General features: G+C 36.3%; 1 protein-coding gene across 2 annotated transcripts in view; it reads right to left on the bottom strand.

The window, feature by feature from the left end:
• LOC129953850 (protein pellino) overlaps positions 1–26,382 on the bottom strand; it is a 156,811-nt gene that overhangs the window by 38,803 nt on the left and 91,626 nt on the right. Inside the window, exon 2 of one of the 2 annotated variants that reach the window (XM_056067355.1) lies at positions 13,242–13,271. The exons of the other annotated variant lie outside the window; for it this stretch is intronic. Coding sequence (XP_055923330.1) covers positions 13,242–13,271 — 30 coding nt within the window. The remainder of the gene's footprint in view (positions 1–13,241; positions 13,272–26,382) is intronic. 2 annotated transcript variants of the gene reach the window in all.

The following is a 26,382-nucleotide window of genomic DNA, read 5'->3' as shown; positions in this document are numbered from 1 at the left end:
AAACACGCAACAACAAACAAAAATAACATGCACATGCACAACCTTTGTAGAGATGTAGACGGTGCATTAAAGCTATATTTTATTAAGCTATAAAAACATAACATTAAGTCAGCTGCACAGTGCATATGATCCAGCTGCTTGAAGATTTCACATTGCATGTACTTATTTATTGCGTATAGTGTACAGTCCACTTCCACATGCACGCAAACGGAAAGGTATCCTTTTTAGTTTTCTTCACTATAGTTTGGGTGTATCGAGGAAGCTTGTTCGGATTTTAGTATTACAGCTTTATTTTTTTAGTAAAACTATGAAAATCATTAAAATTAAAAACATTTCATGTTGTTTTAGCAAGTTTTCCATAATCTTGTACGCTGAATGCATTCATTTGAAAATTAATAACCACCTGTCAATTTATTTAACTTCTGTAAAAAGTCGTCTGAGTTTTGGAACCTGGTCCGAAAACTTAAAGGAACAAAATATACTATTAGCCCGAGTCTTAATTCGAACAGACTGCAAACATATTTCGAGCAATTGTTAAACCCAGATGCGGCAAATAGGTTTCAGATTCAGTATGCAAAATCTGGCTTCAAAAATAATATTTTAGATGCACCAATTTCAAGGGAAAAAGTGTTTATATCGATAAACAACCAAAAGGATGGAAAGGCTGCGGGCTCAGATGGTATAACAGCAGTATTCAACCAGATCTTAGAGGGAGGATCCATCCCAAACCAGTTCAGCGATGTTTTGATTTTCCCAATCCACAAGAACGGAAGGACTAAAGTTCCGGAAAACTACAGAGGAATCTTATTTTTGAACTTGTCATATAAGATATTTACTTCGATTCTGCTCAGCCGTTTAAATGAATACATTCTAATAATCTGCTCAGTGAGTTCCAAGCTGGCTTCAGATCGGGATACTCCACCGCCGATCACATTTTTGTACTCAGCTCGTACTCGTTTCTTTCGAGAAATAAGAAATTATTTCTTCGTTGATTTTAAAGATCCTTTCGACACCGTGAATCGCAATACCCTATTTTACAAGCTTTACCAGTTAGGAATGTCCGTTAAGTTCGGTACAGTATTGGAAAATTTATTCAAGCCTACCAAAGCATCAGTGTGGAATGGCCAATGCTTATCAGAGTGGTTCCAAACGGAGTTGAACAGGGCTGTGCACTCAGTCCAAGCTTGTTTGCACTCTTCATTGATGATATCGTCGAAGCATTACCAGCAGGAATCGAGTACGCACTACGCAGGCGTTAACTTTAGGTCGAAAATATGAACAAGTGGGAAAACTGTTTCGATTTTACATTAAATGGACTTTCCACCTTCCTTCGAGTACGCCAAACAACATGATCATATTGGAATCGGGTCTATCGCCTTTATTTATAAAAACAATCAAGTGTAGCTTGGTCGATTATATCCTCAAAGCTCTGGTTATGTTAAGTTATCGTCTCCCAAAAAAAGTAGTTCTTCAAAAAATCCAATCCCGAAGTGGGTTGTTTAAAGACTGCAAAAACTTGCCGAGCAGGTGGATGTTGACCTAAACTACAGTAACCTCTCCTCTTGGAAGCCAACTTTATATCGCCTAATAGCTCGTCTGGATGAAGCCTCAAGAGAACAATACACGGAGCAAGCCAAAAACTCACTGCACCGCATGATATACAGTAGACTAGACTACGATCTCCGGGAAAGAAACTACTTCCACGACAAATATACCATCGAACAAATTTCGTGCATGTTCCGGCTAAGAGGAGAACTCCTTAATCTGAACTATATTCCTCACGGCGATTATTATCGATTTTATGTAACCTGAGCAACTTGAATGAGCGCAAGGATGTTTTTCATTTTGTTTGGCGATGTGCGATACTGAGAGAAATAAGAAGACTTATCCTAGGCAGTGCCTTTCTTTCAAATACTAAGCCTTCATAAGCCTTCTACAGGAAATGAAAGTCACAAAGTTATATGCATATTGCAAAACAGCACTTAAATATAGACATACAATTTTAAATGAAGCGTTTCAATCTTAAACTGCACTTTCTTTTAGTTGTCAACCAAATTATTGTTAAAAATTTATATTTAAATAAAATAAATCTAAATCTATTTAACTTCTGACAACACACTGAATGCATTCATTTAAAAATCAATAACCACCTGTCATTTTATATCACTGAATCGACATCTTACACTACGCTGAATGCATTCATTTGAAATCATCACTATCAGTGTATCATTTCTGTTGACGTTTTTATGGTTGCAATAATGGCGACATCACATCGCGTCAATTCGTTTAATTGTACCTTTTACAAACATACGTTCAGTGGAATTGTCTTGAAATTAGTTTTTAAGAAAAAGAATGCAGAATTCTAAATCTAATAAGCTTTATTCAATAGACCTTCATTATGAAAAGCGAATTGAAATTGTACACGGCTTAAGTTTTTATATACACTTCGAAAAGCAACATTTTTAATTTACATTTACTGAAATTGGAATTTAAATGTTGGTTTTTCAAATGCTAGAAGACTGAATGAATTCATTTTCTTCTTTAGGAGATTAAATAAAATCTCAAATAAGTTTAACAAACGCGGTTTAATTGCCCCGAATTTAAAAAAAGGTGAAAGCTTCATTGGCACTGTTCACACCAACTGGAAGTCAGTGCGTGTACTTCTATTTGTTTCTCAATGCATTTCCCATTTGAAATAAGTAAAAAGCCATCGCAAAAACATTAATTTAGTATCAAGTATCAATTTAATGATGACAAAAGAAAAGTATTAAGAGTTTATTTCGGGATCAGTTGCAAATATATCAAAAAACTATGTAATTTGTAATCAAAAAGGTAAGCATAAGGAATTTCTCTCTTTTTCATGCATTGAACGTCAAATCTAAAAACAATACATCTCCAATCGAAGGTTCACGCGCTGACTGCGAGGTGTCGTGACTCCATCTGTCAATAATACTGGATGAAAATACAAATATTTTGCTGGTTTGACAGGCAAATTTTGGGATATGAACGCATGCTTGTCAATGTCAAAACAAGTTTTATTTTAATGGAGTGTGAATTTTAGTAACAAGTTCTTAAAATTTAATTTTTTTAATGATAGGATTTAAGACTACATCACAAAAAGTCAGGTTAAACAAAAATATGTTGACATTATTTAAACTATTAAAGCAAAAGTTTTCTTTAAATGACATTTTGTTAAAGGAAAATTTAAGGCTGCAACACATTTATTTTAGGTACAGTGAATCACATTTTGTTAAATGAAAATTTAAGGCTGCAACACATTTATTTTAGGTACAGTCACATACTCGTAAGATAAACTAAGAAGAATTATTACACATTAAGAGAAATTTAATTTTGCTCCAGGTAAATATAAACAAGAACTCGAAAAATAAAGCTGTCAGACCATAAGCTCACCTATTATATTCATGAAGTAATATTCATTGTCGTCGCTGTCATTGCTGTCGCAATCATATACACAAATGACGGTCGTACATATAGCTTGTCGCTGTCGCCGTTGTCGTCGTCGTTGGCGTTGTCGTCGTCATTTGTGGTTTTGTTGCTCCCAATGTAATTCAAAGCTTCTAAAAAGTATCGCATGTCTGTCTGAGGATTAGTTTATTGTATTTATAGCTCTTAAGAGGGACGCGGGGTTATATATGTATGTATATCTAGTTGTTATGGTATCTATTTATTTATATTTTCTCAAGAACAATAGACATGCATTTAGTATATGGCAAAATAATAATAGCCCTTGCCCCCAAAATGGAGAGCCTATACTTGTACTTGATGATGATAAGTTTGTTTTTACTGTTTTGCTTGTTCACTACTTTACAGGTGTGTACTTGAGAAATAATAGTATCATTCTTCTTTATTTTTCTTTCAGGGCAATTTCAAGAATAGATTTTATTTTCTCATGGTCTTTTGTGTGTAATGTCTTGAAACTTTTGCAAAATGTAGTTAGCCCAACTATTTTTGGTAGCTATACGTACATATATCGACTTGTTGTTGAGGAGGCACATATAGTAAGTAAGGCACGCAAATGATATCATTGACATAATAATTATTTCACTAACAAAAAATGCAAAAGGTCATCAAAAATTGTGGAATACAAAATTTAATTATTCCTAGAGCCAGTCGTGATAGTTAGTCTATTTATGTGTCATGTAATTACTACCATGTGAGTTTTTAATCCCAGACTGACTCTTGGGAGCAATTGACAAGAATGAAGGTGGATCTTGTGTCAAAATGTAAATCGCTCAAAGTGACACAAGATTTCAAGTGTTCATCATAACACGCAGATATGCTGCAATTATTAGTCATTCTAGGGACTTTTTCTTCACAACATTTTACTTTTTTTGAAAAAAGCTTAAAAACCAAATTAATAACTCAAAATCGATGTATAATAGCAGACTTTCTTAAAATCTGACAAATGTCAAACTGTGTCGTGGTTTTTATTATTTTGCCTTACTTTTATAAACAGTGCTATAATTTAATAGCTTACCAAACAAAAATACTCATCAGTTTGAGCACAATTCTGGACGTACTGTCAATTGCAGGGATTATTTTTTAGCCGTACATCACGAATGTAAAATGCTTTAATAGGCTCATTATTTCCAAATCGTTACAATTTGCAGACCTTACACTGTACCTTGTAGCTCCTTCAACATCTAATCCAACTTTAATGCTCAAATTGTGTTTAACGTTATAAGGGGTCAGTTGTAGCTGTAATTGGTTTTCAACTATTGGTTTTTTTTTGACAGTTCTATTATAGCGAACACTGAAAATGTCTAACATTGACAAACAAATTTCTCATTGTCATTGGAGTTGTGTAAAGTTGCTCTCTAAAAGTATTGGAGAGTGCTAGAAAACGCACCAGCGCCAGCGGTGGTCCTAGGCTAAGAGAAGGGAAAATCCCTATGTGCACCTCCACGTGGTAGAGAGTGGGTGGTGCTAACGCACATAAAGGGGACTGAATGGCTGCCGGTATAAGCAATCAACCCTTGGTCGAAGAAAATCCCTAAAGGCGGAAGAACTGCAAGTAGTGGTCAACGGCATGGTAGACTGGTGGCGGATGAGGCTATTTCTAGAAGGCTAATGGCAGCAGCAGGTAGCGTCTGAACCCATATTGGTCGGCTACAAAAGGCGTCTGTTCTCCCACATAGGGCGGCCTTGTTTTATTGTATGTGTTCGAACATCCAAAAGGCGGGTGTGCCTGTCGATTCGAAGGCTTGTGCGTAAAATGTAGTTAACACATTATGCAAATAGTGTTATTAACCACATCCGGTAAAACACCTAGTGGAGCGAGAAGTTTATTCTTTTATGAAACATGACAACGAATGATAATAATTCCCCAAGAGGTAACCAACGATTGGTAAATCCCTTCTACAGTTCCTTCGGCTGTAGTAAACCTAACATCGGATTTGGGGGATCATTCTACGCTCAACTGAACTCGTTCTACAGCAGAGTTCCAAAGGGTGACATAACTATCATCATGGGGGACTTCAATGCCAAAGTTAAATTGGGTGGCGCAACAGTCCGTTGAGATCTAGGGCCTAGTGACTTACAACTCGCAACCATTCCTGTGTGCGAGTAATGTTGTCAGGAATGGAGGGGACCTACAGTTTTATTTGCCGAACGGCTAATTTGAGAAAGCACTATTTCATGACAAGAGTTACTATAGGAGAATTTGTCAATTCCTCGTACGAGGCAGTACCCGTGAAAAGACTTAAGATGGCATAGGCAGGGATCGAACCCAAGACCTCTGGCATGACAGTCCAACGCACTAGCCATCATGCCACGGGTACCAATGCCAAAGTTGGCTCGGATAATACAGTAATTGAGCGAGTTATGGGTAGACAAGGCATCGGTCATTGAATTAACAATGGTGATATGCTTATCGACTTTTGTAATGCCCGTCAGCTGGTGGTAGGTGGAACCCTTTTCCCACATAAGACCTGCCACAAAGTTACCTGGGTATCCCCTGATTGTCGAGCAGAAAACCAAATCGACCATTTTATAATACAACAACGATGGAGGAAATCACTTTGCGATGTGGGAAACGAGAGACATGCAGATGCAGGAAGCGACCATCATCTGCTATTAGCGATAATTCGACTGCGAACAGCTGCTATACTGAGACGTACAGACACGGCAACCAGACCAAAATTCAATTCAATCAATGAGGGGTTGAACGCAAATTTTCCCATTGAGACGTTGTGGGTACCGAGGAAATCTAGAGGTAAAGATTTGTGGGTATCCCAAGACCTGGGACAAAATTACATACCGCAGAGCACTGAAAATAAATATAAAGAATGAAACTGATGCTTATCGGAAAACGGTTTTGCAAAGTGAGTATAGAACAGCTCAAAAGGTAGTGCAGAGGTGTGTGAGACGAGATAGGAGAGTTAGATAAGACAAATTGGCAGAAAGCGCTGTACCTATTCACTAAAGATCTTATACGCCAACAAAATATTGTCAACTATCCTGTTCTTGACACGAACGGTAGTCTTTTAGTGTCAATGAAAAATCAATGGCGAAGATGGCAGGAGCACTTCTGTACATTGCTGAACGATGACCAGATTGCAAATGCAAACGTTAATGCAAATCATCAACTGCCGGACATACGTAGATCTACCAAAGACATTAATATAGACTCCCCGACATGCACGGAAATAAGAACTGCGATACAGCTTTTAAGAACAACAAAGCAGCTGGGCTGGATGGCATACCTGCCGAATTCCTCAAAGTGGACCCCGATCGAGTCTCAAGAGGCATCAAGCGGGATTTCGCAGTGGTCGATCATGTGTCGATCACATTAACACCTTGCGAATTATTCTTGAACAACCGTCGGAGTACCAATGACCGCTTTACCTCATGCTCGTAGATTTTGAAAAGGCCTTCGATCGCGTTAGTCGTGATGTTGTCTGGATAACGCTTGTTGCTAGAGGCATTCCTGATAAACTTATTGCTATAGTAAAAGAGCCTTACAACAACGCAAGGTGTTTTGTTTTGCACAATGGACAGCTTTCCGATGCATTTGAAGTTCGACATGTATTGTCACCGAATCTGTTCTTGCTTGCTATTGATGATGTTATGACTGCTACGGTGGGTGAACACGAGAGGCTGGGTATCCAATGGCGCCTGAAGGAAACATTAAGCCATATGGACTTTGCTGACGACATATGCTTAATGGCAAACAAAATGGGGAGGTGGCTGGCTTAAGGATTAATGCCAGTAAGATGGTGGAACGGACCTGGACCAATAGAATAAATAAAGCCAGTAGTGTATTCGGAATGCTTTCTAAAGTGTGGAACTCCGGGAAAATAGCGCTCCGTACCAAGTTAAAGTTGTTTGCGTCCAACTGAAAATCCATACTTCGCGAAACCTGGAAGTGCTCTGCTGGCATTTCGGGAAGGTTGAACAAACTTTTCAACCGCTGTCTACGTTACATCCTGAACATCTGGTGGGCAAAAACCATATCTAACGATGAACTGTGGCTCAGGACTGGGCAAACAAAAGTGGATGTTGACATCGCGCAGAGAAAGTGGCGCTGAATAGGCCATACATTGAGGAAGCCGGGCGAAAACATAGCAAAGCAGTGCTTTCAATGGAATCCTCAAGGTAGAAGGCGGCTTGGAAGACCAAGAGAAACATGGAGATCATCTGTCATGAAGGAAGCTCGGTACCAAAACTAGGAGACGTGGTCCCAGCTGAGGAATAGAGAGAAAATTACATTTTTAGCTAAAAATAACAACACAATTGAACTTATTTATCTCAGAACATTTCTTTGAATATCAATTAAAAAAGAAATAGTAAAATATGCAGTCAAAAATTTGTCTGGATTGATTTCTATGATAGCTATTACTGGCTCCTAACGGTATTCGTATAAACCCCTTAAATAAAAACTTCGAAGGGCATTCTGTTCATCAAGAAATTACTCTTTAATGACAATTCCTCCACCATTTAGTTCGTGTTAATCAGAAAAACACTTTCTGACGTTTATGGCTGAATCACAAACACGCTTTAGCTTCGGCTTCACCTTACGTTTACAAGTTTAGCCATAGGAATTCAATGCATGCAATCACAATGGAGCTTCGACCTCACGTTTCGTTTGACAATCGTAAGGAAAAGAACGTAATGTGACTCCAAACCGAACACTAGTTCAATTATCTGAACATTTGCTTTGTCTGACAGCAGTACAAAAATGTCAACAAACAAAATAGTTGCTCTTTGGAGGGATGAAATAATAGAAATGTCATTCAAAGCAAACTCTAAGCAGGCCCTACGTAATGCAGACGAAGCTAAAGCGTGTTTGTGATTCAGCCATTATGGCTTAACCACAAGAATTAAGTCGGTGGGGCTTTTGACTGGCTTCTTACCGAATGATGTGCCATAAAGCGTATGAACATTGTACATATGTATTTATTTGATATTTTTCACATATTAACAGAGTTTTCTATGGGTAAATTCATATTTCCTTTAAAAATTGATTTTTTTTGTGATTTTTTTTTATCTGTCATTGTATTTGCGTATCGTAACGTAGAGTTTTTAAATTCCCAAAATATTTTTTTTTTTTTAAATTGTATTGGTATTTGATCTTAAATCCATGGAATGCAAAGAGAGGGTTTGTTTTTTGACAGATCTAGAGCAAAAATAAACCAAACAAAATTGCAATGACAACACAGTTGTCAGCTGTCAAACGCGGCAAAATAAAAAATAGATCCATTTGGGCAATGAGCTCGAGCTTACGATATTTACGGTCTTAATTGAGCACAGGGCTTGAGGTAACATTTCAGATTGCCTTGCGTCATAAGACTCCATTGTTCAATATGTCGATTGTTGTTTATTTATTAAGTAAAAAAAAGGCTTTCAGTTGAACCTTTTTAATTTTTATTTTTATCAAAAGTTGACTTCCGGAAACTATGATAGTGTGGGGTGCACTGCGATACATCCAAAGGTGATTCACGTCGAACAATTTTGAAGAAAAAAATCATAAGAAGACAACACATACAATTAGTCTCCGTTGCCCGTTGACGTTAGTTATGAATAAAAGTTTGAAGTTTAGCAATTCTTTTTGGGAATGGATTTGGTAGATCAGATGTATAAACCCTGTTATTTTTTTGGAGCTTTAAGTGATAGGTAATTCCAGTGGTTAATAGAGTCAGCGAATCCGTAATAATATGATTTATCTTCAAACTATGGACATGACAGTATTGCAAATAAAACCAATCGCACCAATATTTCTAAAATCGGCATAGTCCTGGTGTTTTCTGATTACAAATGCTCTAAAACAATTAACTAATTTTAGGTTGCTTAACAAAAACATCCAAAACTCTCCTTTTCCACAATTTCACCACTACACCAATTCAATAGCCGGAAAACTCCCCTTGTAGTCATACGAGTGGTATGAAACTTAAAATTGAAAGGTTTTATCTAAATTTCGAAATCGCATTCGATTTTGCATTGAACTCGAAACCAATTTTATATATCTGATCAATAAAACCGTGTAGAACGCGCATTATAATATGAAGGGCATTCTCTGATGCAAAACATATTATTATAGAATACCCAGACCGAACCGACTTAGACATTTCAGCTCTACTCGTATATATAATGTATAATGGCCGTCGGAATAGGTTTATCTCTCGGGAACGCAGATTGCAGCTAATTAAATGAAAATGTTCAATTAAATTATTATACCTCCGAGTGTACGTATATATGAATATCTAAAATATGTGGTGTGGGATCAATAAATTGATAGGAACACACATCGCTGAACACTGTTCTGTGTTATGATGAGAGGGTATATGAGAATGATGATGTTTCCCGAACTTTCAAACTCATTTAACTGACAGATGCATCACAATTTCAAATAATAATCGGTCTCGGCGGGCCGTGCGTCCGTCTCGTCTATTTGTTGGGTGAAATAGAACTTATTGGTAGAAGCTGTTGAAACATATGCATGCATGTTAACTACAAAATGTACATTACGCCTTATGTGTATCAAGGTTGCAATTTTGAAAATGATGTTGTTGGAACGTATAAGGTTAGCGGCTGATTTTGATGCTATGAATATCATTAATTCAAAATGTGAATTATGGATGCGATAGCAATTTTGCTATTAATCTGACATGCCAATATGGTGCAATGATTGAAATGGACTTCGATTGATGTTTCTTGGTTTGACTTTCAATAATTTTAAAAGCAAATAAGAAAATCAAGGTGGGTTTAGGCTAATAAGTAGAACGTTGCCACAAATGTTTATTCTACTTTGACATTTGTGAACAGATATTAAACAAAATGGTAGAAATTGTTGAACAATCAGCATCAAACATTAGGTCCGTTCGCGTACCCTCCTGAATCAGTCCAATTTTACGAAAAAAATACGAAATTTAACCAAATCCTGTTCGCGTACTCAAAAGAGAGTAAAATATTTCCCCAACCTACGAGTTTTAGCCCAAGAAATTTTTTTGGGCTGACTTGTAAAAATTGTCAAATTTGATAGAAATTCAAATAAATTAAATAAAGTGCTTACTTTTGCTGTCAGTTAAAAAAATTTAAAAACAAATTTTCTAAGAACAGCAACAAGACAGAAATTTCGCTTCCTTTTTTGTAGTTTTTTTTTGGTGAGAGAATTTTACACCCACTTTTAAATATCTCTTTTTACGAATTTTAGTGCAGTAAGTACGTGAACGGACCTATTTATTGATCAATCTAGACCTGGATTTTTCGATAATTTTCACGAACAGAGCTTTACAATAATTGCCAGACGTCATGTTAGTTTGAATAAAATTGTATTCATAGACAAAGAATCAATTTATAATTAACTTCATTCGACGGAAAAGATGAAAATGGAAGACGTCAAGACCCAGAAGACGAATATAAAGTTATCACTGAAAATTATGATATGAAAATCAAGATGGCGTCAAAGCTCTAGATTCTGTTTAATTTTAAAATATGGTTTTAATAAACCAGACATAGTCATAGACCCCGCACTCAAAAAATTTTCCTGGTAGGCAAAATCTGGTAGAAAATACCAGCCAAAAAACTGGTACAATAGTTCAGATTTCGTGGTAAATAATTCCAGATTTCATGTTAAAAATCAAAAAACCAGAAATCTGGTGGAATCTAACAAGTACCAGCAGACATTTTTTGTACCAGATTTGCAGGAAGACTTCGTGGCAAATAGCTCCAGATTTCCTGGTAAAAAGAAATCTGGTTTTATTTACCAAAAATCTGGTTTCCTGGTAAAATTTTTGACAAGAAAATTTTCTGGTAAATAATACCAGAATGCTGGTAGAAAGTATTTCTTTTTTCCTGGTATATTTTTCCTGTTACATAAAACCAGTCTTCTGGTTTTTATTACCAGAAATACTGGGAGTTGAAAAATTATCTTTTTTTCTGGTAAATAAAACCAGGAATTTTACTGCCTAGTATATATTTTCCTCTTAGGTAAAAATCACATTTTAGTACAGTATTCCTATCAAGCCAGGAAAAAAAATTCCTGTTCTATTTAACCCCAGAATTCTGGTACCTATATTTTTACCAGGAAAAAATATTCCGGGTATATTTTACCAGAATTCTTGTAAATTTTTATCAGGAAAAAAATATTCCTGGTATATTCTGCCAGAATTCTGGTACATTTTACCAGGAAAAAAATATTACTGGTATATTCTACCAGAATTTTGGTATATTTTTACCAGGAAAAAAATATTCCTCCTATATTCTACCAGAATTCTGGTACATTTTACCAGGAAAAAAATAGTCCTGGTATATTCTACCAGAATTCTGGTATATTTTTACCAGGAATACTGGGGAAAATGTTACCAGGGAAAAAACATATTCCTCGTATATTCTACCAGAATATAGGGTTTATTCCCGGTATAATTTTTACCAGGAAAAATAATTCTCCTGGTAAAATTTAACACGATCTTCTGGAAAATTTTACCAAAACGCCTGTTAGGAATCTAAAAACCACTTTTTCTGGATAAATTTAGCGGGTACCATTTTTTTTTAATGCGGTTGCGAGTGACATCTATCTAATCGATGATCGACTTTTTTCGATTCTCGTTTGTGGATTCCATAATTTCATATTGCTAATGTAGATTGTTATCGAAAGGCTTCGATTACTCGGTCGATAGTCATCGATCGACATTTTCTGATGGATCTGTTTGGAAACTGGTAAAACTTGTGCAGTTCCGAGCAAAATTAAATTTTTTTAAATAAAAACAATAAAATGTTTGTTATTTGCAGGGTAAAATCAATAACAACTTGAAATTTTGGTGCAGCAGATAGAGACAAATCTCGACATCTCTGTGTATCTGTGTGATATCCCAGGCTAGGCAAAAGTGAGAAATGTTCGCCCTGGAGCTTAATGGCGAATGTCGATTTTACTGTCGGTGTCACTATAGCTAAACCATAATTCTATTCCACTTATTTTAAGCAAATAAATACCCAAATTTAATAATATTCGAGTTAGTAGAACACAGAACAAACAAATTAATATTTCAAGAACAAACACAATTAAGAAATAAGAACTGTCAAATCTGAAATATTCACACTAAAGACAATATTTTCTGAGTTATTTCACAATAGCGATTTGGTCCATCGATTACGTTACATAATACCAAACTTGAAATCTTTGTTTACTATTCTGGAGAAATAACATTTTCATCATTTAAAATTTACGATAAGGCATATGTAACAAGAAAAATGGAAGAATTGATAAAACTTCGCTCGTGTAAATACGGAAATAATAAAACATAAAAATGGTATTTATGATCTAAAGTGAGCGCAAAGCTTGAGGTTAAATTTCAGATTGCCTAGTAAGAGTCTATTGTTTCTATTCAATATGTCAAAATCGACATCACCGAGCGCGTTATTTTATTCAAAAACATCAAATCCATGTGCCGTGTAGATCAGTGCACTGAGTTTTGCCTGACCGAATAAAACTCTTTTAGAACCGAACGTGACCACACTGATAACCCGCTCGCTCCACAGATTGAGATTTAAAAAGTAAAAATGGAAAGATGCTATACAAAAACATGATTTTTAAAAATTGGAATTCGTAGTTTATATTGGTAAACCCTATATTTCAGCACAATTGGAGAATAAAATGTAGTTGAAATATTGTTTAAAAATGTTTTAAAAGAAAATTAAGATATTTTAAAATAAAAATAAATATAAATATACAAACAATTTTTTTGAATAAATGAAATAAAACAAAAACAAACAAATATAATTACCCCAATAACTGTCCTGGTATTTTTACGTACCTGCAATAAGAAAAAAGAAAACCAATTTTAAATCCTCCGGGAAATTTTTATTATAAATAAGTTGTCACACACAAATGTTATGGGAATATAATAAAATGTTTGTCTTAAAAAATAGCTACGAAATGTATTATTTTAATTACATGTTAACAGTAAACGAAAAAATTTGTCTCAAAAAGATAGAGACACAGGACGAAAACAATTTTAACGAATAACTGCTAACAATATGTAAAAACAAACACATTTCATTGGCTGAAATCCAAATCTATCCTAGGTATATGCGTCTATCTGACAAAACAGCTGATTCAACTTATAGTTGAATTTGAAAGAACCCAAAAATTCCGTTGAACGAATCCAGTGAATTATTTAAACTATCATTTGCAAATTGTATATTACATTCATTTCAAACCTAGAAATGTAAAGGTTTGTTTGCTTTTGTTCTTATTTTTTGACAGCTATCTCAATTTAGTTTCCCAAGTCGTTCAATTAGGTATCTTAAAATGTACCTATCCAGCACGATATCCATTTCAATTTAACGCAGCTATTATGACTAGAAGTTTAGAAAAAAGTAGATTTAAATAAGCTCTAATCACAGTTCTTTCATTACACATTGGATGGAGAAATAACCAACTCATATTTAAGGAAAAGGCCGGACACACATGTACTAGAAATTGCGAAGTTTTGGATAGAAAACTTTGTAACGCATTTTTCGTGAATTAGTTTTTTTTTTCTTAAATTATAAAGGGTATTCCAAAAGGGACTGTTTGATTTTGACAGTTAGTAGCAGTCATATTGGCTGCGTTTAATCTCGTGTTGAATAGGGTATCATGAATAGGTGGATTTTTAGATACCTTGTTGAAAGAGTTCGATAGCTGTATTGATATAGCTGTCAAATAATAAAAACAACTTTCAGCTGTTCACAAAAAGCAGAGACACATTTAAGCTTCGAAGTCAAAATTATTGTAAAAAAATGAGAACAAAATAAGTCAATTTTGAAGTTTAAAAAAATAGATCACAATTACCTTCTAAAATTCGGACGCAAATAGCTTCTTCATCGTCTATTATGTACAGAACATCTTCAAATACAACTTCAACTAACATTTTGTATGTTTTTCTTTACCAAACAATACAAAAATACAAAAGCTGAAAAAAATTTCAAGTTTCTTGAAATTTAACCATGTGTTGGATCAGCTGTTCTGTCAGATACCTACATACCTTAGAAATTGGGCAGGTTCAGACGACATAAGGGACTTGAAAGTTAGGCAAGTTTCTATTATCTGATTGGCCAGCTGCAAAAAAATTACTTTCCAATTAAGACAACTTTAATGGAAAGTTGACGGGAAAATTAGTCAAGAAAAATCTCCCTAACTATCAAGTCAAGTCTACTTTTATCAAAATGACAGTTGATAATGTTTTTTCATTCAAATGAAAGCTAAACTTTATTACTCTTTATTTTTTATTTAATGTTTTCTGTAAAAGGATTCCTTGTCAATTTGGAAAAGAAATAACTAATATTTCTTTACAATACAAAATACAAATCGTGGTGGACTTGTAGCTTGCCTGAGGAGTGTTTTGAAGACAGTCATTTTGTGGGTACCTTTCGTACTATAAACTTAAAGTAGAGATTTGCGAAGTAAAGTTCTGAATTTGATATTCATGACGCTTGAAAAACTAACTAGTTGCCTTGGTCAAAATTTACGTTCAAAGAATGAAGTTAACTGCAAATGAAGTCCCTTATGTTGGCTGAACGTGTTCATTCTTTGATTCCTTTGGATTCATTTTTTGACACCTCAGCTGTTATTTTACACGTAAAACACTAACAAAAAGATATCCGTATACCCTATCTGCCAGAGATTGAACGCAGCCGTTGTTTCATTTACTTTCTGTCAAAATATCTTCTTTAAAGCCAAATTGTCATGGCAATCAACAGCGTCGGGTTTGAAGTTGATACAAATTTTGGCCGAAATCTCATCTTTATAGAATTGGTCCATTTTTGATGGTTAAATGTTAAGGTGATTCACGAGTTACCAATGCATCCAAATAAAGTTACTGTTTGGTGTAGATTTTGATCTGAAGGCATCATCCGACCGTACTTCTTCGAAAATGCTGGCTATCAACATCAACGGGCTATGAGTCGATGATTACCAACTTCTTGTGGCCTGAATTTGATGATATGGAAACTAAAGTCGTATGGTTCCAACATTTTTTATTTTGTTAAGACATTGGTACAACTGAGTGAGAAACCGATCAGACTCATATGAAAAACTATTTACAAGCTTGGGGCATTTTTTGAAGAATTATTGAACATAAACTTTTTCCAAATTTTCATTAGTGTCAAGGCTTAAGGCCCAACTGTAATAGATTTAACCGACCTTAAATCAGCTTAATGAAACGAACCAATACGCAGCATTATATGTCACTAACCATAATAGTCGTTCTGCTCAGTTTCGTTTAATTTCGCTTACTTTCGCGCATTCAAGCAAGAGCTATTTAAATGGATCGAGCTTAAGGCCCAACTATAATAGACTTAACCGAAAGTAATCTAATGTCAAAACTGAACGAAAAGTTATCAGAAGTTATCGTCAAAACAAAAAGTAACCATAATGGATTCAAGTAACCTAAGCAAATGTTGTGTTGAAATGCGTTTCAAATTTGACATTTGCTTAAAGATCCAACTATAATAGACTTAATCGAGCTTAAGCCAGCTTAATGGAACGAACCAATACGCAGCCTTATATGTCACTAACCATAATAGACATTCTGCTCAGTTTCGTTAAATTTCGCTAACTTTCGCGCCATTACGCAAGAGCCATTTAAATGGCTGCATCTTAAGCAAATGTCAAATTTGAAGCATTTCAATCCAACATTTGGTTGAATCCATTATGGTTGCTTTTTGTTTTGACGATAACTTCTGATGACTTTTCGTTCAGTTTTGACATTAGCTTACTTTCAGTTAAGTCTATTACAGTTGGGCCCTTAGCTTCTAAAAATTAAACGACAATTTTGTACTGCATCAATTTTGTTTTAAAATAATGTTTTGTTTTTGTTAAATGCTTCGTTGGGGTGAAGTGAAAAACTAAATTTAACAATATTTAACGAGTGCATTGGTTCTTAATCTTAAACAAAATAAATTTTTGAGGAGTCAACACCAAACAAAGCGACTTCTTATAAAAAAAAACGTCGATAATTTCGTTTCCTACCTGTGATTAATGACAAATAAATATACGAAAAAAGGTTTCATCGAGTACATATTTATATTGAGAGAACTTTGTTTTTCGTTAAGTGTTAATTGGAATTAGAATTGATTTGACATCTTAGCTTGTCAGCTATAAGAACAAACACATCTTTATATAATTAAACTTTTTCTCATTTATGGTACAGTTAATGAAGAACTTCACTAACAGGATAATAAATCTACTAAACTTCGCAAATATTTGGCCTAAGAAAAGAAAATACTTAACTACTTTTACGCCACCAGACTTTCACACTTCAACCTGGCTAAAATCCAAATAACCTTCAATCAAAAGCACATTTGTCATGGTTGACTGATGGGTTGCCGCATAAAGTATATGTAGAAATGTGAGTAAGAAAATTGATTGCCATTTTTTTTCTTAAGAAGAAAAACAAAGTTAATAGAAAAATATTCGTATTATATGTATAGACCTACAGCCTCTGGAAAAGTAAAAGGAAAAACTGAAGTACCTTACTTTCTCAGGTTACATAAACTTCAAACAAAGTACCAATATAAATTTTTATATGTGCGATAGTTAAAGTGGAAAACGAATAAATCCTTTGCTGACACATAAATCGCCCTATTGAATTTCGGTTAACCCGAAAATGTATACCTCCATATTTCGAAATTGTATAACATGGACTTCTATCTCCCACCCAATTTGTTTGGAACACGTTCGTGTTCGGATTGAATACTTCAGCTCCTTTTTCTTGGGGATTTGAATGTAAGCATTTTTCTATTGCTGCACTACACGACGACGGACGATGCGAGGTTTCTTTCTTGTTGCACTGCAGAAATAAAAACAAACAACGTAATCTTACACTCCGTGTTATTTGATCGAGTTCCAATTGTCTTCTAGTCCCTAATACCTGCTATCCAGTATTTACTCTTGAAAGATTACAGGAATTACTGGAGTAAACTGATATTGGTGCAAACAGCTTAGTTTTATTTCTTTGGAAACTAATTTAATTTATGCGACTCAGAGTGTATTGTTATTCAGAGGATACCTTTAGGAGGAAGGGAAAAGTATGTTTTTCGTATAAATGTGAATACGTCACGTTATTTATTGTTAATATCGCATCTATATTACTGGTAATTTCCTTTTATTCAATGCATATTTATACAACATAAATATATTAATACAACAAACGAACTATAGAAGTGGAGATCGACGAACTCACCTTTCACCTTTTATTAAACAGCACACAACAAAAAACTTATTAGTCAGGGAACAGAGCTAAATAAAAGTGTGTTCTTTTTTTTTATGGTCTGATAGCATCTGGCTCGGAAAGTAGTGCTGACATGGTTAGCTGGACTGTCGACATAACAACTGCGATGACAGTTGGTGATATATATCTACTGTCATTGTATTTAAAGCTATGAAATCATCGTTTGTTTTTGGGACAGCATTCATGAATTGAAGTTATTTAGATTAAGAGATTCAAAGAAATATATCAACTTCATTTTGAAGAAAATCAATTCTATATGTATACACTATTCAGGGACGGCTTTGCATGCGTTGCATGAAACATCCATGCAACGAACGTATACAATGCAAGTTACAAAACAATTTCTGAACTTTAATGTTTTGGTTGCGTACAAGATTACAAGTCCCCTCTAAACTCTGAATTTCTGTGATTTTTTGTTTGCTGTCAAGATCAATAAATGTCAAATTCTCAAACATTCATAATAAAGAAAATGAATACAGTAAATCCTTCAAATAACAAAATTACTATTTCCGTTTCATCTGTCAACGTCAAATAATAAGTAGTTACAAGGCCAACCAATGTCATTCACAATAAAGGAAATGACAGAATCCCGTAATTTTTGAAACAAGTTTATGTATCGGTTGCATGAGCTGTCGAAAATGTCTAAAAGTTTTATTCCCGACACAAACTCAATATAAAAATAACTGCGCAAATTGCACTTTTTTATAGGTTTCATGTCAAATGAAGGGGTTTGTTCACTTATAAACAGTTTCACTGTCACATTTATTATTATTATACAAATAATGAAACTTTGAAGACGGCCAAATGAGCAGTTTAAAAAAGAAGTAGCATGAGGATGATGATGATCACATCAACATCTAGTCAATGGATTGATGGTTAAGGAAAATGCTAAATTTTTCCATTCAAAAATTAATGAAACTCAGGGCGATTTTAATGTGAGTGACGGATGGTTGCAAAGATTTAAGAAGCGTTATGGTGTGCGTTTTATCAAAATAAGTGGCTTCAAAAATAAGCTGCAAGCCAAAATTAAAGAGCTAGGTCTATCTCACAATCAAATATACAATGCGGATGAATCCGTATTATTTTGGAAGAGGCTTCCTGGCAAGATCTACGTATCATCTGAAGAAAAAAATGCTTCTGGCAGAAAACGGAAAAACACCGCGTTACTTTTCTTGCTTGTACAAACGCAACAGGAGAACATTCAATATGTTTTGTGCAACAGTATGTCCACTTATTTCGGAATTAATACTATAAAGGTGTTGAAAGTCTAAAACTGTAAAAGAAGACTAAGAGCTAATTGTGTTAGATTCATCGAAACCTTCTTTGAAAAAACTTGCAAACAGGTTTGCAATAACTTTTGGATCATGACTAGATGATGATGATCCTTCTGAGCGAGGAGGAACTCTTGGGTTCATCCTTAGACTCAGAGGATCAGAACAAAACCGTGGTGGAGGTTGATCTGCCCAACTGCAGTCAAAATGCTGCAGTAAGTACAGATTAATCTCACTTCTTCTCCGTCTAATAAGAAACGGGGAAGACATTGTCCTGATCCAAGAGCCATGGATTATGGGATCCGTTGTTCGAGGACCCAGAACTCCTGGTTACACAGTGTGTGACAGATAAAGTTGAACCTAGATCTTGTATACTAGTGAAACGTAGCATTAATGTATTTTTACTCCATCATGTCCGTGACAAAGATACCGTAGGTAGGCTGGAAACAACCAAAGGAAGTTTCTGGCTAGTGTCGGCGTATCTTGGCCCTCTCCCTGGAAAAACCCTGGAGAAAGTCGTCGCTGAAGCGGAAATGCAAAAGATCCGCCTGATTATTCAACATTCATCGCTAAAACTCGACAAGAAGTCCTAGACATAACTCTTGTCTCAGATACTATACACCATATGATCTTGGACTGGAAAGTATCCAAAGAACACTCGTTCTCTAATCATAGATATATACATTTAAATATCAATGTGGATGAAAACCCGAGCCCATTGACGTTTAGAAATTAACGGAACACTGACTTTGCTTCATATAGGAACTCGTTACAAAGTTTACTAAAACCTGGACTATCTAGTCCTTCCTCAAATGCTAATGAACTTGACAACAAAATCAATGACCTCAGAGCTTGACTCGCTCGGGAAATAATGCAGGAATCTTATTAACCGAGCCAAAGCCGCAAGACTAGAGTCTTACAAAGAATCCCTAGGAATCTACAAGAAGGCACTAGGGAAATCTAAGCGATCTTCTTGGCGATCTTTCTGTGGCACGGTAGAAGAAACTTCTGAAGCCTTTAGGTTACAGAAAATTCTTTCAACTAGTCCAGCGATGCCAAGCCGCTTGAAAAATGCAGACGGCTGTTGGACGAATTCAAGTAATGAATCGCTGAACTTACTATTGGGATAAGCTGCAATGGGCTCTCAACAACTTCAAACCATTTAAATCTGAAGTACCAGATGGAACAATACCAGCCGAGCTACAAAAGACTTCTGACATAATTGCACCAATCCTTGAGGTAATTTTTACCAGCTGTCTTTAGCTGGTCCATGTTCCCTCGGCATGGAGAGAAGTTAAAGTTGTTTTTATATCCAAAAAAATGCTCACAAGTCAATCCTAAAGATCTGCGACCTATAAGTCTATCATCATTCCTTCTTAAGACCTTGGAAAGATTGATTGATATCCATATAAGGGCAAGTATCGATGCAAGACTTCTGTCTTTGTCTCGACATACCTACTGTAAAGGTTAATCGGTGGAAACAGCGTTACACACTTTAGTACGCACTGTCGTATATTCCCCCCATCATAAAGAGTTGCTATGGATGCTTTCCTTCATAAAGAAGGTGCCTTTAACAACGTGGACACATCTGCAATCACATCTGCACTAACATCTCCAAATGTAGAGTTCGCTTGGGGAGTTAATTCATTTAATGCTGACTAGCAGAATAATTAACTCAAAACCGGGCAAAACTGGTTAGGGACACCGCAAGGTGGTGTTTTATCACCTCTTCTCTGGAACCTAGTGGTGATTGAAATCCTAACTAGTCTGGAGGCGGAGGGCTTCAGAGTGATATCATATGCGGACGAAGTTGCTATAGCAGTTTCAGGAAAGCATCTTAACATCCTAAAAGAATTCTTACAAAATGCCTTGGACAAACTAAGACTTTGGGCAGATCGGATAGGTCTTATTTTCGAGGAGATACATCATTCCATTTGTCAACCCTCCCTACATTAAAGGAATCCAATTAAAATTCTTGCTAGAGGTCTTGGGTTCGATCCCTGCCTATGCCATCTAAAGTCTTTTCACGGGTACTGCCTCTTGCGAGGAATTGACAAATTCTCCAAGAGTAACTATTGTCATGAAAAAGTGCTTTCTCAAAATTAGCCGTTCGGAGTCGGCATATAAACTGTAGGTCCCCTCCATTCCTGACAACATTACTCGCACACCGGAATGGTTGAGAGTTGTAAGTCACTAGGCCTTGGTTCTCAACGGACTGTCGCGCCACCCAATTTTTTTTTTTTTTTAATTAAAATTCTTAGACGAGGCTTAATACCAGGGTCTTGTCTTAGATAAAAAACTAAATTGGAAACTCAACGTGCAGGAAAGAGTCAAACAAGCTACTGTAGCTCTCTTTTCTTGCAAAAAAGCTTTTGGTAATAAATTTCTTTACCTCACAGATCTTTTTGGGAGGATAGGACATTCCTGGAAGATGGGTCAATCCATTTTTATACAGATGGTTCAAAAGTACAAAAGAAGGGGTTGGTGGAGGTGTGTACTCTGAATGACTGAAATTAAGTCTCTCATTCCGCCTTCTCAATCATCTTTTGGCGTTAAAGGAAGTCTTGTCCTGGCTTAAAGAAAACGTGATATCAACATCTGATATCCGTATTTTCTTAAATAGCCAGGTCGCTATCAAATCTCTGGACTCTGTCTCCACATACTCTGTAACAGTCCATAACTGTCGATCATCTCTAATGGAGATGGCAGTTTATTATTCACCCTTGCTAGGTGCTGGGCCATAGAGACATTCTAGGTAACTGTAAGGCAGATGAACTCGCCAGGAATGGTACAGTACAGCCCATCCTACCACGTTTGGCAAGTACCGGCATACCAATCGCTAATTGTAAACTGCTGCTAATGCAAGACTCTGTGAGGAGGGCAGGCACCAGGTGGAACAACTTCACCAAGTTTTAAGTCACAAAAAACATCTGGCTAACACAAGATTTAACAAGTTTAAGGTTTTTGCAATCTATAAGAAGATCGCATATAAGCTTGATAATAGGTGTCATAACCGGACACTGTTTAATAGGAAATCACGCCACGCGACTAGGCGTATTCTCAAATGACTTTTGTAGAAGCTCAATGGTAAGGGGGAAAGGAGGAGTTCGTCATCTTCTCTGTACATGTCCTGCTCTGGCTCTAAAACGCAAGAATTACCTAGGAGAATTCATCTTTAACGCTCTAAACGATCTAAATCATATAAGTATAATCAGCCTCTCACGTTTCCTAAGGGACTCAAACTGGTTCCATTGAGCTTAGGAGGAAGCCCCAAGATTTATGTGGTATCACAATGGGCCATTAAACTGAACTGAGTGTGTCCATCTTGGACAGCCACTATAACGTAACCTAACCATGGGTGCTGTCACTCTTGACATCCTGTTGTGAAGTTGCATACTAAACACATCCCAATCAGTTCTTTCGAAGCTGGTACTACTCCTCTGTATTAAATTATGACATTTCATATGACAGCTGAGTTTGACATCTGTCAAATGAAAGCGCCAGCAACTAAAAACTACGAAGTAAATAGAACTATACCTTCTTAATCTCCAGAACTTTACAAAATAAACGCTGCCTTTCACAAGCGATAATGGGACTCTCTTTCAGAGGAAGGTATTTCATTTCTTGACTTCTCAATTCCATAATCATGAATGAATGTGTGGTTTACTTTAGCATATCTATAAGTAAAACTGTAATTAAAGATATATGAATGTATAAATATTTTCCATACATAACTTGAGTCCCATATCAACATCAACACTTTCTGCTCACACGGAATCACTATGGTTCAGTGTAGTGTCAGTTTCATATCCTTTTTCATGTGAGACTGCAGCAGACTGCGGTCAACCCTCCGCTATCAAATTCTCTATGGTTGTGATTCTATTGAATTTCATGTGCACTTCCTTCCAATTCCAAAAGAACATGTTGGGTGGCATATATAATTTTCCAAAACCAGCAACATAATCAAAAACCAAAAACAACAACACGTTTTGAATAATATGCCATATACTATAGGTATACCTTACTGAACCTAAGGTATATACAAAGCTTGAAGCTTGAGAAACGAAAGACGACAGATAAGTTCTTGTGGTTAAGCCATCAGATGAAAAATGAAATAAACAGTCATGGAAAGAAAATTTGCCCAAGAACATGCTTAGTACCTACACCTTCCTACATACCTATCTTTTAGAAATATGAAGGAGAGGAACCTTATTTCAATTGGTTTGTTGTTGTTGTTGTTGATGATGATGATGATGCTGAGGTTGAAGCTAAGGCTGAGAGTGGTGCCTGCTACATGGCAGCAACGCTTGTGTTGTGACTGAAAGCAGCAGCGCGCACTTGAGGTTTCCGCAATTATGCAATGCAATCCGCAGCTATACAGTCGATTTTTTCCATCATGGATGAAACAGAATCTTGCCAGAATCCAAATAGGCTCAAATGCATAAGCACATAATATGCATATGTATAGGTTTACCTATACTCCCTTCTCATCATCATCATGTTCCTTTGGAAGCTATTTCTATGCATTTATCAGATTTTGTGTTTTCCTCCTCCTCCTCTCAGAAGAAGACGACGACTTCGTCGAAGACCAAGTGTTTTATGTTTATTTCCCAACAAACATCCTTCTACACTCGAGGTTTGGTTTATCTTCTTCGTCATGCATCAGAGTTTGCCTTTGTCAGTTCTAATGATCTGCTTTTTCTTGAAAAATGCCTCCAAGAAATAAACTCTCTTCAAAGGAGATACGTGTATGCGTTGCGTATGGTAAAAAACCGCATGAATACGAGTGGCAATTTTGAAAAATATACATATATACAAAAATGTGTGGTGTTTGATGCGAGGTTAAGGCCCCTTCACACGAAAACCGAAAAGAAACGGGATATCAAAAGCAATATGGCGACATGAATGGTATTTAATTTTGTTTTATTAACGTCAAAATGATTCAACGTGTACTTTTTATTTTTTAAATACCCTGTCTTCTTCTGTCCATTGACTTCAAAGTAGGTTAGTAATAATTTGAATCTATTCTACATATTTGAAGTTAATGTATGTTTTGTTTATAAGTTTACTGACGCAGATAGAGTGATATATCTTTCCCTCTCTGCATTTAAGCATACCATAAATAGAACTGAATGTACACATTCCTGAGATTTTGAAGTCCCTGAACGTTGATTGGCCAGCTGTCAAAGTTTGGATAACCCTTTATTGACATTTAGTGAAGTAAAATTGTCTTACATATGATTGTCGGTAGATTTTCTTAAGCATTTTTTTGAGTTTCACACTTAATTGATAGGTTGTCAAATTACGTTCCTCAATATGAAATTTGGCAGATCAACAATTTCTACATAAAGAAATTTCTTGGGCAGAATTTGTTAGGAAGGGAAATTATATTAATCTCTCTTCTGAACTCATTCTTTTGTCTAAAACTATAGTTTCGAATAGCATTTAGGAAACAAATATTGAAAATTGTCAGTTTTAGTCAAGTGTCAAAAAGTTGTAAGGCATCTTTCAAATTGAAGCAAGAATAAAATAACGAAAACTCTAAAATAAAAGCTTATTTATTGCCTTTGTCAAATTTAATTTTAAGTTTCAGTTCTTTTTCTTAGCGTAGAATCAACATGTTTGACATTAAATGTCACTTTAAAAAAAAAAAAAATCGATGATCTACAATTATTATGAATGCGTAATATAATTTAATAAATATTTATCGAGGATGTTCAAATGGTAGACATGTGCATTCAAGAGGACGCAAGCGTCCACAGGTTCTTCTCAAAACCCACCTCTGTCTATCAAGTCCTACTCTCATCTCTCCGTGGTGGACATCGGGTGCCTAGTACCTCAATTGAAGATTGGGTTCTAACCCCAGTGAAAAGTTGTTGGGGGCAGCAAAGGAGAGTTTCCACACTAAGTCACCTCTCCTTATCCGGACGGCAGCGGAGGAATTCCGGAGATGGAATTTAGGGTGGTGTCTACAGTTCCAGTAAGGTTGAACTACTAAGTGAACACCTTATAGGGCTTCTTCGACATATTCGGAGCCCAGGCTTGTAAGGAGCAGTTTATCCGGCTCCCCGTTCCTGCCCACGTAAAAGCCTCATAGTTGCGAAGCACCAACAAGCCTTGGATAACCCACGCAAACGAAATAAGAACAACGAACTTCGGATCTGTACGTGGAATGTTAGGTCCCTTAACAGACCACGTGCAGCCAAACAAACTAACGGAAGCCCTTAAGTGCTGCAAGGCAGATATTACCGTCTTTCAAGAAGTGCAATGGGATGGACCGGGCAAACGCAAACTAAAAGACTGCAATGTATACTACGGCGATTGCTACCGAGAACAAAGACAGCTTCTATTTGGGTGTGGATTTGTTGTTGGAACTTGACTCAGGCAAAAAGTCTTGAGTTTCAACAGTGTGAGCGAGCGCATCACGACAATCCGCATCAAGGCTAAATTCGCCAACATAAGCCTAATATGCGCGCTTGCCCCAACAGAGGAGAAAGATGAAGACACCAAAGACATATTCTTCGAGCTCTTGGACAAGACATATGAGCAGTGCCCTGGCTATGACATTAAAATTGTCTTCGGAGATTTTAACGCCAAGCTAGGAAGAGAAGACATCTTTGGTGGCACAATCGGGAGATACAGCTTGCACGACACCACGTCCGACTGGTCGATTTTGCTGCGAGGCGAGACGTTCTGGTAGCTAGTAAGCAGTTCACACATCTTAATATCCACAAGTGGACATGAAAGCTCCTGATCAATCAACCGTCAAGCAGATTGACCACATTGCGATCGACGCACGACACTTCTCCAGTATACAGGATGTCAGAACATTCCGAGGGGCCAACATTGACTCGTACTATTACCGCGTTGTAGCCAAGGTACGGCTACGGATATCCCGATCCAAGCCAAAACAAGGGAGTACTGTGACAAGATTCAACGTTAGACCGCTACAATCGCAAGAGATTGCCATGTCCTTTTCCGATCGAGTCTCTAATAACCTCTTTAGGAGTCCTATTGCATATAAGACCCTCTCTACAGTATTTTGTGAACGTCTGAAGCCGTTCGTCAAAAACCTTATCAGTGTGGCTTCAGACCAGGAAAGTCCACTATAGACCAAATATTCACACTACGGCAGATCTTGGAAAAAACCCAGGAGCTTTAAATCGACACCCACCACCTCTTTATCGATTTTAAAGACGCGTATGTCTAGTTTTGGCATCCCTGTCAAACTTATGGAGAATGCACGCTGCTCTATCAAGGTCGGAAAATATCTCACCGATGCATTTGATGTCAAAAAAGGTTTTAGACAACGAGATGCACTATCATACCACTTCCTCAACATCGTTCTGGAAAGAATTGTGCAAAACTCAACTTTCAACACT

The sequence above is a fragment of the Eupeodes corollae genome, chromosome 1 (genome assembly GCF_945859685.1).
Source record: "Eupeodes corollae chromosome 1, idEupCoro1.1, whole genome shotgun sequence".
NCBI lineage: Eukaryota > Metazoa > Arthropoda > Insecta > Diptera > Syrphidae > Eupeodes > Eupeodes corollae.
This window is presented reverse-complemented; position numbering and strand designations above follow the sequence as displayed.